General features: G+C 34.4%; 1 protein-coding gene across 4 annotated transcripts in view; it reads right to left on the reverse strand.

Moving 5' to 3' along the window:
- The window catches only part of AHCTF1 (AT-hook containing transcription factor 1), an 83,951-nt gene that overhangs the window by 60,927 nt on the left and 6,849 nt on the right, over nt 1-16,175 (reverse strand). For all 4 annotated transcript variants that reach the window (XM_036843410.1, XM_036843400.1, XM_036843393.1 and 1 more), the window contains exons 2-4: nt 9,456-9,580; nt 7,344-7,597; nt 3,317-3,497 (exon numbers count right to left, since the gene is read on the reverse strand). In XM_036843410.1, the coding sequence (XP_036699305.1) occupies nt 3,317-3,497; nt 7,344-7,597; nt 9,456-9,573 (553 nt within the window). In that variant the 5' untranslated portion in view covers nt 9,574-9,580. The remainder of the gene's footprint in view (nt 1-3,316; nt 3,498-7,343; nt 7,598-9,455; nt 9,581-16,175) is intronic.

Raw genomic sequence — 16,175 nt, forward strand, 5'->3', positions numbered from 1 at the left:
AACAAATAGCCCTAGTTAATCAGAAAATTATTCTTTAGATTAACAGAACTTTAAAATCATCTTTTTTTTGCAGCCCTAATGACACAAGAGACCTAGGCAACAATCTCAATGGATGCAACAAAGTATGGTTTTTCAACCTTGGCTCCACTGACATCTTGGGTCAGATAATTCTTTGCTGTGGGGGCTGTCTTGTGCTTTATAGGATGTTCACAGCATCCTTGGCTTCTTTCTACCAGACGCCAAGTAGCATCATCTCCCTCCAGTATTAATGGCCAAAAATGTCTCCAGATATGACCAAAAATCTAGAGGGCAAAAAATCACCCCCAGTTGAGAACCACTGGTACAAAGGTTGATGGATCATGCTGTCGTCATCTGAACCCACTGATCACTGAATATGAAACAAGACACCATGTGCCTCCTGCTGTGATACATTATGAAATACCCAGCACTTCTGAAGTATACTTGTCAAGTGTTAAATCAATCTAATCAGAGCTAACTTACAATTGCAGAAAATACAAAATGTAAATGACATCACATGAAGACACACAGATAATTCCAAAATGTGGGGCATTTTACCAGATAACTAACATCTTCAGCAAGTCCGTGGCACTAAAAATAAATAAATGAATAAGGAGAGGATAGAGGGAGGACTGCTCTAAATTCAAAGAGACATGAGAGGCAAACCGTCAAATGTAAGTCCATGTTTAATGTCGTTAACAGTGGTAAACGGCATCATGATTATGTAGTAAAATAACCGTTATTTGCTTTAGATTAGTACAGAGTAAAAAAGAGAGAAGGGTGACTTCCCTGGTGGTCCAGTGGTTAAGACTCCGTGCTCCCAATGCAGGGGGCAAGGGTTCGATCCCTGGTCTGGGAACTAACATCCCGCATGCCACACGGTGCAGCCAAAAATAAAAATAAAAAAAAAAAAAGAAAGAGAGAGAGAGAAGGGGGGAAAAGGGAAATAAAAGAGAACAGATGCACATATGGGTAAATTTTGAAAACTAACTTGAATTTAGGTAACAGGTTTGTGGGAATTTTTATACTGGTCTATCTACTTGAAGATGTTTGAAATGTTTAAATAAAAAAAAATTCAGGCCCATTCATTGATATAACTGTTGTGCAAGAGCAGATTCCTTCAACGCTGTTATGAAGGGGGAAAAAAATCCTATCACGTTGTACTTGAATGATTACCCTCCTAATCCATTCTGCTTGATTTTTTCCCCCCAGAAAACAGCAAGTGATTACATTTTGCCAAAATAACTAGTTAATAAATGGAATACTGTAAACTTATTTAAGAGAATAAAGTAGACTCTATATGCACTGATATGGAAAGATGTATAAGAAATACTGTTAAGTTTGGAAAAGTTGCAAAATAGTATTTATAGTATGTTTATCATGTTAGGAACTTCATTTTTTATGTTGTGTGTGTTTCAGTGAAGTCTAAATAGCTGTAATTATAAATTACTTCTGTAAACAAAAAATTAATTTTGCATTAAACCCCAAAACTCAACTTTTTGTATGCTATAAAATTCAATGGCTTCCTAATTCTCATAATTGAGAAACAGATTCTGATCTTTGATTACAATCCAGAGAGTTTCACTATAAAATTACCCTTGTGTTGAATTTAACTACTAACTATTGACTCCTGAAATAAAGCATGTTTCAACTCTACTATTTTGATCTGAAGAGTTTTAATTATGAATACAGGTATTTTAATTAGCCTTAGACCTATAGCGATATCATCTACAAGCCACTCTGGAACAAAACTCCATCAAGACTAATTCCTTCATCAATTTTCTACAAAGAGCAGTTAAATCATTTCTAATATTCTACAAATTCATTTTTAGTTACTGTTATTTATACTAATCAATTCTTTTCATTTAAACTTTACCCAGGATTTTATTAAGATCAATCAGATCTTAATACATATCAAATTTCCAGGTATAGTTTCCATCATTACGAGAATTTTTTTTGCCTTAAGTGCATGTGTGGCCATTATTTCTACCAAATCAAACTTTTTTACGTCATATTTTGCAGATTTAAATTTTGATCAGATAATCTGTTTCTTCAGTTAATTTCTGGTCAAACATAATTTTTACCACTTGCAGTTTTAATCAGTTTTATTACATACCAACAGTTCTTATTAGTTATACTCATTATAAATTGGGACAAAATACTGATTATTTGTATCTATTTCTTAGCTGATCCATAAATAAACAGATCTGCACTAATATTACAGGACTATTTTTTTTTTAAGATTTATTTATTATATTATTTATCTTTGGCTGCGTTGGGTCTTAGTTGTGGCATGCGGGATCTTCATTGAGGCACACGGGCTTCCCTCTAGTTGTGGCGTGCAGGTTTTCTCTTCTCTAGTTGTGGCGCACAGGCTCCAGGGAACGTGGGCTCTGTAGTTTGCAGCACGCAGGCTCTCTAGTTGAGGCGCCTGAGCTCAGTTGTTACAGGGTGTGGGCTTAGTTGGCCCGCAGCACATGGGACCTTAGTTTCCTGACCAGGGATCAAACCCGAGTCCCCTGCATTGTAAGACGGATTCTCTACCACTGAACCACCAGAAGTCCCAACAGGACTATTTTAAAAATCAAGAAGGTCCTCAAGGAATAGTCCTTTCCTGAAACTTTATTGGTAATACACACATTTTTAGAAGTTTTTAGGTTAGCTCTCCTCCCTACATAAACCAATCAAGTAAGTCTCATAAATCACAAAAATAACAGAACAAAAAACACTTGAGAAGTAGATTTATAAATATATGCATTAGTATTAAAGGGGGAAAATTCTCTCTCTTCACTTAAGTAGCTTTAGTTCTATTTTAGGATGTTATTTTGTGAGGGAAGACTTTTAAATTACTGTTATTTATTGCTTTATTTCTATCTTGGGCTTACTGTAGGAACATAAACAGTATGCCAAAAACACTATGTTAGATCCTACATAGTTGGATAATTTTATACTGTTTGATAAGGATCAAGATATTATACCTTTCAGCCCTTCTTCTGGCATTTACTTAATAACTTGAATATATTATTCAAGTGTGTATCTGGAAATATATCCCTATCTCTTTCAAGACCTACTTTAGTCTATAAACACTTCATCAATAAAATAGAATAACTCATGCAAAACATCTCCATAGTGCCCAAAACAATAAAAGAGGAGCAAACAATTTTTTTAAAACAGATACATAAAGAAGTTTCCATATAACATTTTTTGACTATTTAAAAAAAAAAAAAATCAATCCATTGCATCAGAATACTCAGGTGCTTAATTTCTGGTTTCAAGCAAAGAATGACTAATTAATTACCTGATGCCTCTACTTCATTCTGATTGCCTGACAACTCATCCAAACACAGGTCAATAAGAAGGATCTGTCCAACGTCGGTTACCACAGCTGCCACACCAAAAAGCCATCGTAGACTTGGGTGTAAATGCTGAGTACTTGCACTGGCTCCTCCATGATTAATTATAGGTTCAATAGCTGTTACCTAGAAAGCAGAATATATCATTTGCTTTTCTTATACAAAGTGAGAAAACACAACAAATTCTGAGGTTAAAGCAGGTTATTAGTTATACAGATGTTAACATTTTCCAATACGGAATCACAAATCTGCATTTGATACTTGCAAATCTGAATAACATAATGAAATGTTCAGATATAACAAGAATTACATGATACAGTTGGAATAATAACTGATGTTTATCAAGACTTTACTATATTCCAGGCGTTATGCTAATCAATTCACAATAACCCTTTGATATCAGACTATATATAATTATCCCTGTTTAAAGATGAAACACCCTGAGGCTTAGAATAGCTGAGTTATTCAAGTCACACAGTCATTAAGTATAAAACTGAAACCTAGATTTTTCTCACTTTAAAACTCTTAACCAGCTACTGTATAAGTATATAGCCTCTCCTCTAAGGAGGAGTAAAAATAAATCATTCCAGAAAAATTTACTGTTTACACTTTTTTAAAAAGGTCCTTTTTATGCCCTATAGCCTGAAGAGGTCTAACCTTCTTTAAAAGGGCTACATTATAATGGACTTCACACAAAGCTTTGGCAGTAACTGGATCACTGACATTTAACAAGGACTGAAATTACTTAAAGAAAATCATACTGTAGCTACATCATGGAGTTGTATTCTTCCTCTTCATCTCATGAGTCAAATTTTAAATGTCTGTACCTAATAGTCTGTATTTTAGTTTACACTTAGCTTTCCTTCTGTTTCTTATTAATTCACAAAAATTAATTAGGTATGATATTTGATAATTAAGTATTTGGTGATTTCTACTATAACACTGATGAATATTCTAGAAAGAAAAGAGGAAATTTGCTATCAATGGTTTATGTGCTAATGTAAGGTTAAAGTTTGTTTCAGGCTGTAATTTATTATTACAGACAAAACCCTGGCTTTCTCAATATTTCATTAGTACACAAAACATTCCTTAGTGTTTCTAATTCTGAAAGCTGTAATTTCATGGATTGTCTTCCTTTTCTAAATTATGTAATAATGTCTATAAATACTAAAGCATGTTCTCTTTCTTTCCTTCAGTGAAGGGTAAGGGATCTGTTTGCATTCCTCATATAAATACTATACATGAAGTTATCGACAATGCTACCTTAATTAATTTTAAAGTGAGGCAGTTAAAAGCAAATTTAAGAGGGGATACTGTGCCCTAGTCAAAAAAGAGCTAGTGGGGGCTTCCCTGGTGGCGCAGTGGTTAAGAATCCGCCTGCCAACTCAGGGGACACGGGTTCAAGCCCTGGGCCAGGAAGATCCCACATGCTGCGGAGCAACTAAGCCCGTGCGCCACAACTACTGAGCCTGCACTCTAGAGCCTGCGAGCCACAACTACTGAGCCTGCGTGCCACAACTACTGAAGCCCACGCGCCTAGAGCCCGTGCTCCGCAACAAGAGAAACCACCACAATGAGAAGCCCGCGCACTGCAACAAAGACTAGCCCCCGCTCGCCGCAACTAGAGAAAGCCCGCGCGCAGAAACGAAGACCCAACGCAGCCAAAAATAAATAAATAAAATAAATAAATTAAAAAAAAAAGAGCTAGTTGACTGAACTCCTTTTGAAGGTATCTATCACTCCTCTCCCAATCTTTTCTTTCCCCTATATTCCACGTGATATCAACCATTCATCCAATTAAGCAACCAATAATTTATCTAACTCTTATTCCTTCTCAATTACTCTTATCCAAATGATCAACAAGTCCTGTCCATGTTACCTCTGGAATCTACTTTGAATCTGTCCCATCTTCTCCATTTCTTATGTCACTTCCTCGGTTCAGTCCATCATCCTTATTTACCTGAACTACCCCAACCAAATAGCTTTTTACACTACAATTCCACTTTAAATTTAAAATGATTTCACCACAGACTTTAGGAGGAGGCCCCTAACTGCAAATAAGGCCATTCACAATCTCAATCCTCATCATTTCTGGCACCCACTTCCTCCTTCCCTTCTCTCCCGCCATTCTCAATAAGACTAGTTTTCCAAATGTTCCATACACCGTGACTTTTTACATGTTGGCCTTTTTGCCTAAAATGTCCAACCTTTTTGAACAGAAATCATCCAGGTGTTCTCCACGTTCCAAGTGCTAAAATTATCAAAGCACTTATTATATTTATGCTATCATCCTATAATCTGTCTTCTCCCACTAGACTACAAGCCTTTTTGGACAGCATGGACCAAGTTCAATTCATCCACTTACCCCCAAAATCTGGCACATAGCTTGGTTTACAGTAAGCACTCAATAAATTGTCAAATAATTCTGTCTTTAAAATCATCATCACTGGCAAGTACATATAAGATACCAGGCTATAAATTACTTCAGACCCCACATTAGCCCACTGGGTTGGTTTCCTCACTATAAAAAATTATTATTTTGTCATTAAGCCCCCTTTTAACTTTAAAAATTCTTTTCTATGATGATATACATTACATACATATATATGCATACATACCTACATAAACTTTTGTGTGTAAAGTGCATACTTCTTTCACACTGGTAGAAAAAGAATTCTACTCTTCCATGATTTTTGTCTTTGTATTTGTAAGTGTATACATTTTCTCACCATGTAAAAAGAGCAGTAATACATCTGCTGAAGAAACAACCTGAATTCAAAGAACTTCTGTAATTACTACTGGATAAGATGCCTGGCATATCAAGGCATACATATGTTAGAATTAATAAATGGTGAATATAAATGAACTCACTATTTAAATATATTAGTCACATCTTAAATGGTAATAAAGACATATTTTACATATTGCTACAAGGCTACAGTCTCAAATTAAAAGAGAAAAAACAGAGGCAAGGAAAAAATGCCATAGTAATGAATATAATATTTTTATAAACTTTTGGTGCCCTCATAAAACACAACTGGATGTAAGAACAAAATTCAGATGATACTTTTCATCTAAAAGATTAGAACACTACATGTCATCACTATTTTTACTTTGTAATTTTCTAACCAAGAATAAGGAAGTTATATTTTAATTTTTTAAAAATTTCATTGATTTACGTTGTGTTAATTTCTTCTGTACAGCAAAGTGACTCAGTTATACATGTACATAGATATATATTCTTTATATATATATATACATATTTTCTTTTCTATTATGGTTTGTCACAGGACATTGAATACAGTTCCCTGTGCCATATGGCAGGACCCTGTCGTTTATCCATCCTGTACATAATAGCTTGCCTCTGTGAATATGTAGCCCCCATCCCTTCCCTCCCCTACCCACCCCCACCCCACCCCCACCCCACCTGCGGCAACCACAGTCTGTTCTATCTCTGAGTCTGTTTTTGTTTCATAGATATGTTGAATTGTATCATATTTTAGACTCCACATATAAGTGATATCATATGTGGAGTCTAAAATATGATACACTAAAATATTTTAGAGTCTAAATATTAGACTTTCTAATATTTCTGACTTACTTTGCTTAGTATGATAATCTCTAGGTCCATCCGTGTTGCTGCAAATGGCATTATTTCATTCTTTTTGATGGCTGAGTAATATTCCATTGTGTGTGTGTGTGTGTGTGTGTGTGTGTGTGTGTGTGTATATATATACACACACCACATCTTTATCCAAGGAAAGTTTTATTTTAAATGTTATGTTGCTTTGATAATATATTTTTAACCTCTTTATTTTAAACTTTTTAATGAAAAACAACAAACTTCCATAAAAGTAATCTAATTACAAATGTATATAGCTCAATGAATTTTCACAAAGTGAACACACCCATGTAACCAGCAGGGGTTCGGTTTTGAAAGCAGAATGTCCACATATCTTAAGCAGTACCTACCCTTCCAGGAAGAACAACTGCTTTAACCACTCTTGATAAACCAAGGTCATAAAGACAGAGAACACTCCCTTCTGCTTCTTCCAATCCAATTAACAATCCAGTTCTCTTCTGCCAAGAGAATTCTTTCACAGCTAGGACTATAGGAGGCTGTTCATTCACTCCACTGAATCTATATGCAGACAACCGCTCTCCTGTTAGAGAGTTTACTACCTCAAGTTGTGGACCACAAGCCAAGCAAGCAAGTCCATTTTTCCCTAGAAGAAAAAAAACAAAAATGTTTCTTATTTTAATATTGTATATATACAACAAAACTAAATAGCAGTTAGCTCTTTTGCATATATAATATACAGCTCATTATCTCCAAACTGAAATCTAAGCATTTACAGAACAGAGTGGTCCTCTAATTAGTAAAATAAATTGAACAACTACTAATGCAATAATAAAGTAACCATTCAGTAAAGGTACCATGTTATATGCTTAAATACATTATCTCACTTACTCCTTGTTACACCCCAATACAGAAATAAGGCAGCTAAACTTTCATACAACTGTATGAATGAATGACTTGCCCAAAACCCACATGGCTATGAATACCAGAGCCAGAAGTGGATCGCAAGTCTGTTTAACTCCCAAACTCATATTTTTACTACATTATACCTTAAGAGTTAAACTAGGTGTTATGGGAGTTATAAAAGTATAACTCATGATCTGTCACTGAAGAGTTCAAAATCTGAGAAGACGAGACATAACCAGTATAATAATAGGAAATATCAGAAGCCCTTCTTGGCCCCTGACTAGTCATGTCTGGATTTTATTCTTCATGCAATCTAAAGTAACTGGAGGGTTTTAAGCAGGACAGTGACAATCTGATTTACATTTTTAAATGTTAGTCCAGCTGCTAAGCAGAGAATGGACAATAAGGTGGGACCAGAGCAGAAGTAGGGAGATGGTACCCTATGCTTGGTTGGTGGTCATGAATACAGAAAAGTGGATTGACTGGAGATTCATCTCAGAGGCAGAACTAAAAGGATTTACTTGCTGATGAATAATATATAGGGAGGTGAGTAATACAGAAAAATCAAGAACTAGACCCTGAATTTTCCCTTGAACAGCTAGATGAATGATGTTAATTTTTACTACTAAATTTGTGATGTCTACCAGGCATCCAAACAGATAGCTGTATATACTAGATTATAGCTGAGAGAGGCTAGAGTTTTTAAAAAAATAGCATGGTACAGTGGGGACCAAGAACGCACGGGTTCAAAGCTCATTTTTGCCACTTGCTTTCTATGTAACTGGGACCAAGTTACTTAACCTATTTGATTCTCAGTTACATAGAATAGTAATAATGCCTAATTAGAAAAACCTAGTAGTTACCTCAATGAAAAATCGTTACAGTACCTAGCATGTAAGAGTAGTACTGTTATTACCTTCAATATTCAAGAGAATAGTACTATAAATAGCTAAATTACTGATCTATATGTTTTGTTGTCTTCCTGCTAGGCAGGATGGCTATAAAACTCATTTTCAGAAAAGTCTTCTGCAATATATTTCACTAGACTGAAATCCGTAATTTAATGGTTTCTCTGGTCTAATTCTCTGCTGTATTATATAATGTAAAACATCATTATTATTAAGGTCTTGTTCAGATTAATAGAATTAAGAAATAAGACTTTCAGAATATATTGTATCACCTAGGGCACTACAATCAGGTTTTTCTACTCATAAGACTGTTCAGGTTCTAATCTAAACTCATCACCGATAAAACTTACTAATTATAAAGGAAAACCAGCCATGTATCATTTCTACTTTCCAAATGCAGATACTCAATACTAAGAGATATAAAATATATGGTATTGCAAAAAGGAAAAATGAACTATAATACCCCAGGAGATTCAATGAAAATGTGCTCAAGTAGGTAGAAATTAATACGTATGTACTTGTAGACGTAATATACTTATATAAGACCACTCTAAGCAGGTTCTGCTTTTATTCTTCCACATTAAAGGAACTGCAATATATGCTTAGTATTATTTATCTTAATATATGCTTATTATTAATCTTATTAAATTTAGCAATAATGTTGCTAAATTTTCAGCAACATTACTTTACCTGCAGCAAACTTTCCACGAAGCACAGATTCTAATGTTATTTCATCTTCTCCAAGGGCTTGGATAGTCACTTCTGGGAATTGTGCTGTTACAGTCACTTGTGCTGTTAGGTCTCGCATACTTCCACTGCAAATATTTTTTAAAGTAAGATTATTATGATATATTTGTACTATAAGACACTTGATTATCTCTAGCCAAGGGGAAAGGGAAAAAAGAAAAGAAAAAGAAAAAGCTACCATACAAAAGTAAATAAACTGAAACTAAAATCTGATTATGAACTACACATTATGTGCTTTGGGTCTGAGACATTCTCTCCTAAGAAAGTATTTCCCAAACAGACTTAGGAGGGTAAAGATTCATTAAGCCAGATGTCCTAAGGACATACATGAGTGCCTAGATTCTTCGAAGACTGGGTTCAATGCAATTAATCTTATTGCTTCATTTACTCTCAAAGAACATTTCACACACAAAACAGGAAAAATTGCTATTATTTTAGAAAAGTTACCACTACAGTAAAAGAGGAGAAAGTCCATGAAAAATGTCCAAACCCACAGTAACCTCAGGAATTGAGTTTGGTACATGTCTTTAACTGCACAGAAAAAAATCTAAAATTATCTTTCATTTACAATGTATAGAACAGTAGATTTCCTAAATGACTCTTCCATTGTAAACAACGAAAAATGATGGCTGAAATATAAAAGTATCTTTTTGAAAGATTACGGAGTTGGCAAAGCCAAAAGTGGAAACAGTAGGAATGTTGGAAGATATACAAGCTGGCTTGGGTCTTGAGGGTTAGCTACTAAATCCAGTTCTGGTGACCCTGATCTTGTTTTGAGCATCCTGAGGTCCACAGAGGCTGAAGAAAAAGCTTAGGGCTAACCCCCCCAACCCCCATTAAACTCCATAGGGCTATATCATCAGCATAAAAGTGAGTGAGACAAACACCCTCTGTGCAGGACTGCGAGCAATAAAGCTGTTCATTTTGACCATGGCTGAAAGTTTCTACACAGAAAAAGAAAATTTCCCTTCATACAAATTAGTGGCCAGAATTCAAGCTATGGTACCAGAAAATATTCAGGTGAAGAATAGTATAAAGTAGTCTCAGGTTGGTAATGCTCCAAGCAACCCACAGAAACCACCAAATATTTGAACTCTTTGGAATCTCAAAGAGTTCTCAAAGATGAAGTTCCAAAGAAAATGAGCTTACAATCAAAATAACAAAACCTTAACAAGGATATCAGGATCAAGAGCCAGCAGAATCAGGCTATCAAAGACTTCATTCAGATACTGAAAAGATCAGAGAACAGAAAATAAGTATGTTTAACAGGTTTAAAGAAATCAAAGATTTAGTTTGCTAATGAGGAATAAACTTTAAAAATTATAATGAAAATTGGTCAAGTAGATTTGGGGGGAAAAAAAGAACTTCTGGAATGAAAAATGAAGTAAAATTTAGAACTCAATGGGGAAAAAACCTCAGTGGAGCAATGAGAATGTAGCAGCTACAGTGCAACAACATGAACAAACATCAGAGTATATTATTAAACAAAAGTAGAAAAAATACATGCAGAATTACATTTATATAAAGTTTAAAAGACTACAAAACTAAAAAAAATATTGCCTAAGAATACAAACACATGTAGCAATAGTATGAATAACACAAAGGAAACCATAAACACAAAGTCCACAATAGTAGTTACCTATGAGAGGAGAGAAAGGGGAATGGAATGGAGAAGAATACACAAAGGGACTCCAAGTAACGGTAATTTTCTTTTTCTAAAACTTGGTAGCGAGTACATAGGTATTCTTTGCATCATGGTTCTTCATAACTTAACAAATATTCTTTTGTACCTACTTAAGTCAATAAAAACAAACTCAAAAGATAAGAAAAGCAGTGGAGAGAGAAAATGTAGCACAGAGAGACAAAAAGATGAGTAGTTAAAAGTTACAGACAATACAGGGAGAAAATCTAACATACGTTTATTCAGAATCCCCCAAAAATATAACATGAATAGCAAGGAGAAGGCAATATTCTAAAAGATATTTCCCAGATTTATAGAGACAAACTAATTCTCTGAAATCAGGAAGACCAGTGAATCCTAGGTCAAATAAAAAGAAATGACTTTTCAACAACAGTGGAAGTCAGAAGTCTGGAATATCTTCAAAATTCTAAGCAAAAATAGTTGTCAACATATAGTTTATATATCACTGAAATTATCCTCGAAAACAAATATGAAAACACATTTTTGGACAAAAACTGAGTTTAGCACAAACAGATCCTCCCTTAAAGGGAATTCTAAAAGAAGGCTTCAGGTAGAATAATGATCAGACACAACTTCTGAGACACAAAAAGAATGGTGTGTCAACGTTCTGGTAAATAAATGGAAAAATCTAAAATATGGACAACATAACAGCAACAATAATAATGGTCAAGTACTGGATTTAAATAAAGCATCTGTAATCCTCTTGTTGTCTTGAGAATGAAGAGACATTTGACTTATTTTAGACTTTGTTACATATCCAAGTGGAAAATATATATAGGAAGAGGCATACACAAGAATGTATATATTAGTAGAAAGTTTCCTTAATAGCAAAATACTAAAAATAACCAAACAAAATAAAGAGAAATTTGCTTTATCAGATTATAAAAACATACTATTATTCAATACATTATAATAATTAAAACTGTAATAATAATATGCTAGTAACGGACAAATAGATCAATGAAACATAATTTAGACACAGAACCACAAAAATTTAGTAGATGATATAAGCATATTTGGATATTTCAAATCAGAGCAGAAGTATGGACTATTCAATTAATGTTACCAGTACAATTTGTTCCAGCAAAGAAGTTACACGTTGGTAGAGCAAAGTTATACACATTACCCACACACATACTATACACTCCTCCCCTAATATCTAGAAAATGAATAAAAGTATATGTGTGTGTGTACGTACATCATGAAACAATACAGAAGAAAGAAGGTGAGTTCAAAAAATCCATAGAATTCTAATATCCTTCAGTTTGGAAAAAAGTAAACTAAAAGGGTGACTAGATAACCCTAGGAAAATTCCAGGTCTAGAAGCCTCTCATTACATACTACATACCATTGAACCTCATCAGAGGGCCACACTCCAGGGCACTGTGCTGCTTTATTGGGAGAAAGGCATTAACATCCAAAGGGGTCTCCCTGGCAGGAGAGTGATACCAAGTACAAGTCATTTTACTAGGTACATGGTTCCCCAGCAGGGACTACACGCAATTGTAACACTCAGCCCAAGCCATTCTCAGAAAATAAAATCAATACTATCAAACTGAAACCTATGGCAAAACAATAGTTAACAGCCACCCTTAATAGATCTTTCTTAAAAAAAAAAAACAAAAAAACCCACCACTTTTATAAAGAAATGACTGATGTGTTAAAATTATCATAAGCTTAATAATTCCTGTCCTTTAATTTTAGTTTTTTCTTATAAAATTAATTTTCTAAAAAATAACATTTATAGTTTATTGCATTTCATAAAACTAGTCTCTGTATAAAATCTTCTATCCATGTATCTGACTACAGAGATGTCTGAAATACAAAACATTAGTACTATTTACTTTGTGTGACCCAAATTTGGGGTGATTTGTTCCTTTCTTTATACTTTTTTGGTATGGCTTGGATTTTTTAAAATGTTTTTCATTTTTATAAAATCAATTAAGAACTTTTTAAAAACAAAAAAATCTAAAACAAAAAACTTTGAAAATACAGGAGATATTTAAATAATCTAAGATGGGAAGAAGGTGCAAATCAATCTAATATTCACTAACAATCAAGAAAATGCCATGTTAAATCATGATACCATTTTTACCAATCACTGTTAAAGGTATAGGGAAAATACACATGCGCTTATACACTCTTGCAGAAACATAAACCCCAAAAGTTTTTTTGGAAGATAATTTGCCAGGCCCTAATTTTATGTGGACAAATCTTTTGACTTGGTAATTCTAGAATTTTTATTTCCTACAGGTAAAAAACTTATATCCTTTACCTCATCATCATATCATCATACCAGATCATCAGGAGAAAGAGATCCCTGCTACTCCATGGCTTCAAATACTGTATGACAGCAACACCATATTCTTTCCAAAGTAACAGACACTACTAACCATTCCCTGTGTGGATGCTTCCACTGCACCTCACATTCAACATTTCCAAAATGAAACAATCTTTCTCCCTCCTCTCTACAGATTTGTTCCTTTTCTTCTGTTTCTTCTCTCAGTTAATGATTCCATCACCTACCCAGAAACTTTGAGGACTTGGTTAAAACAATGATTCTTCAAAAAAAATTTTCCTTGTCCAGGTTAAGTTACAATTCTATTTGTTCCTGATGAACCTGGTACTTCCCCTATCATGGATGGTACTTATCGCACTCTGTAATTTCCTCTTTGTATATATACCCAACTAGAAAGTTCTTAGGGGACAGATTAGATCTTACTTATTTTAATCCACATAGTTTCCACACTGGAGGGGGCAAAGAATATTGGTTGACTACATGAATAAATGGTTTCCTTTTCCTCCCCTTACCCTACAATACAAGTGGTCACCAAAAACTGCCCATTTTACCAAAAACAAAAAACAAAAAACAAAAAACCACCAAACCTCTGCCTTCTAGTCCATTATTTCTCTTCCTAGTGACTCAGCCTTTATCAAAAACTAGACTAATGGTCTTTTGATCTCCAGTCTCCTGTTCTTTCTGGTCATTCGATAATTGGCAAGTACTTATTCTCACTACCAATTTACATGAAAAGAAAAAATATATTTGAAAAGGTTACTCAAAAACATGAGTTATAATTTTCCGTCCAGGCTATGAATGCTATTTTCTGGACAAAAATCTGATAAACTACCTCAAAAAACATGTATGTCACCATTAACTCAAAAAACTCAAAAAAAGTTGTGTTTGAGACTTAGTAGTTAAAGTGTAAGGTTTTTTTTTATCCAAAACAGATCTAAAAGTATAATCAAATATAAAGTAATTAGACTATTATTACTATAACATAGAGTCAGTGAGAAGTAATGACCATTAGCCTCTTATAATTATATTAAAATCTTATATATACATGACAGTCCTAGGCTCAAGCTTTAGATGCTGAAAGCATTATGTTTTCATAAAGTGATTGTATCCCTCTCCTCCTAAGTATTTTAGTACCAAAGAAAATTTTACACAAATTTAGGTAGGAAAGGCCACAATCACATTGTTATTACGTTGGTTTCACCTCTGACGGCCTTCTCTAGTCTTGATTTAAAAAACCAGTGTAATGGTAAACTGAAGTTAACACATTTTTCCTATTAAACTTAAAACCCAAATCATTTCTCTAGAGCTAAAACCTCCAAAATTCTGTACACTTTGGGTAGCTTTTCCCAAAGTACAGTCAGTGGAGTGTTCATGGACATCAGGCAAAAAAGTTCCATGATCACTGCAATTCAATCAAGATCACCCCAGCAGAATTATGAGATGACTTCCACAAAGTGATTCTAAAATTCATCTGAAAGGTGCACAATAATCAATTTTTTGAAAAAGAAATATAATAAATGTTCCATTTCTCAGGCTGGATGTGTTTTCTGTTATGCTCTTTTTAATATAAAACAAAGATTACGATGTGGAAGTAGTGGCTCAAACAGTCGCAATATTTAAAAAGAGAACTGTAATTTCCATTCCCAATACATTCTCCCACCTAAAAAAAAGAAACGAAATATGTGAAAACAAGTTGCTCAGACACCAGACAATAGGTAGCACAGGACAGTGGTCCCTAAGAAAAGAAAAACAAACAAGATGACCTCTAGGACTGTCCCAGGTTACCATGTATAGCGTGTATCCAGGACACAGAGCAGAGAGAGGGAACCTGCATAGAGTCCAAGGGTCGCCGTGAGTTGAGAAGACAGAGTTGAGAATTCCAAAGGTAGCTAGAATTCAAAGGACAGAGTACTGCAGTACAAAGGGTCATACAAAGAGCTCCAGAGATTTGCAGTGGGTTCTCTTGAATCTTCACATGGTTAATATAAGCATGTAAGGAAACTACCAGAAGCCAAGAAATAAATCATTGGAAAAGCAGAGGAGAAACAATCCCCAAAGTGTATGCACGCCCAGGTATAGCTCCAGAGTGAAAAAAAGCCTAATAATGGGCACTGAGTAGAGTACTCAGAAAGGTACTGACTGCTTCAGTAATGGGGAGAAAAATTAGCCCTTGTCTAAAGGCTGCTCTGGTCTAAAGCTCAAAAAGCAAGCCTCAAAAGAATCAAACTGTTTCCAAGAAACTTAGCTGCATCCCAAAACAAAGCTCAAGAATATATAAATGATTGCAAAAATATTCAGTACTCAAGAAAGTAAAATTCACAATGTCTGGCATCCAATCAAATATTGTCAGGCACGCAAAAAGCAGGAAAATATGACCCATAATAAGGGGAAAAAACAACAACAAATAGAAACGGACCTAGAAATCACACAGAAGTTAGAATTATTAGATGAGAACAGTAAATCAGTTATTCTAGCTATAGTCCCAAGTCCAACAAGATAGAGGAAAGCATGAACATGTTAAGGAAAGACTTGGAAGATATAAAAAAGTCTAAATTAAATGTCCAGAGAAGAGAAATACATTGGATGGGATTAACAGATTAGACACAGAAAATATTAGTTAACTGAAACACCCACAATAGGAACTATCTAAGTAAAATGAAGC

The sequence above is a fragment of the Balaenoptera musculus genome, chromosome 1 (genome assembly GCF_009873245.2).
Source record: "Balaenoptera musculus isolate JJ_BM4_2016_0621 chromosome 1, mBalMus1.pri.v3, whole genome shotgun sequence".
NCBI classification, from domain to species: Eukaryota; Metazoa; Chordata; class Mammalia; order Artiodactyla; family Balaenopteridae; genus Balaenoptera; species Balaenoptera musculus.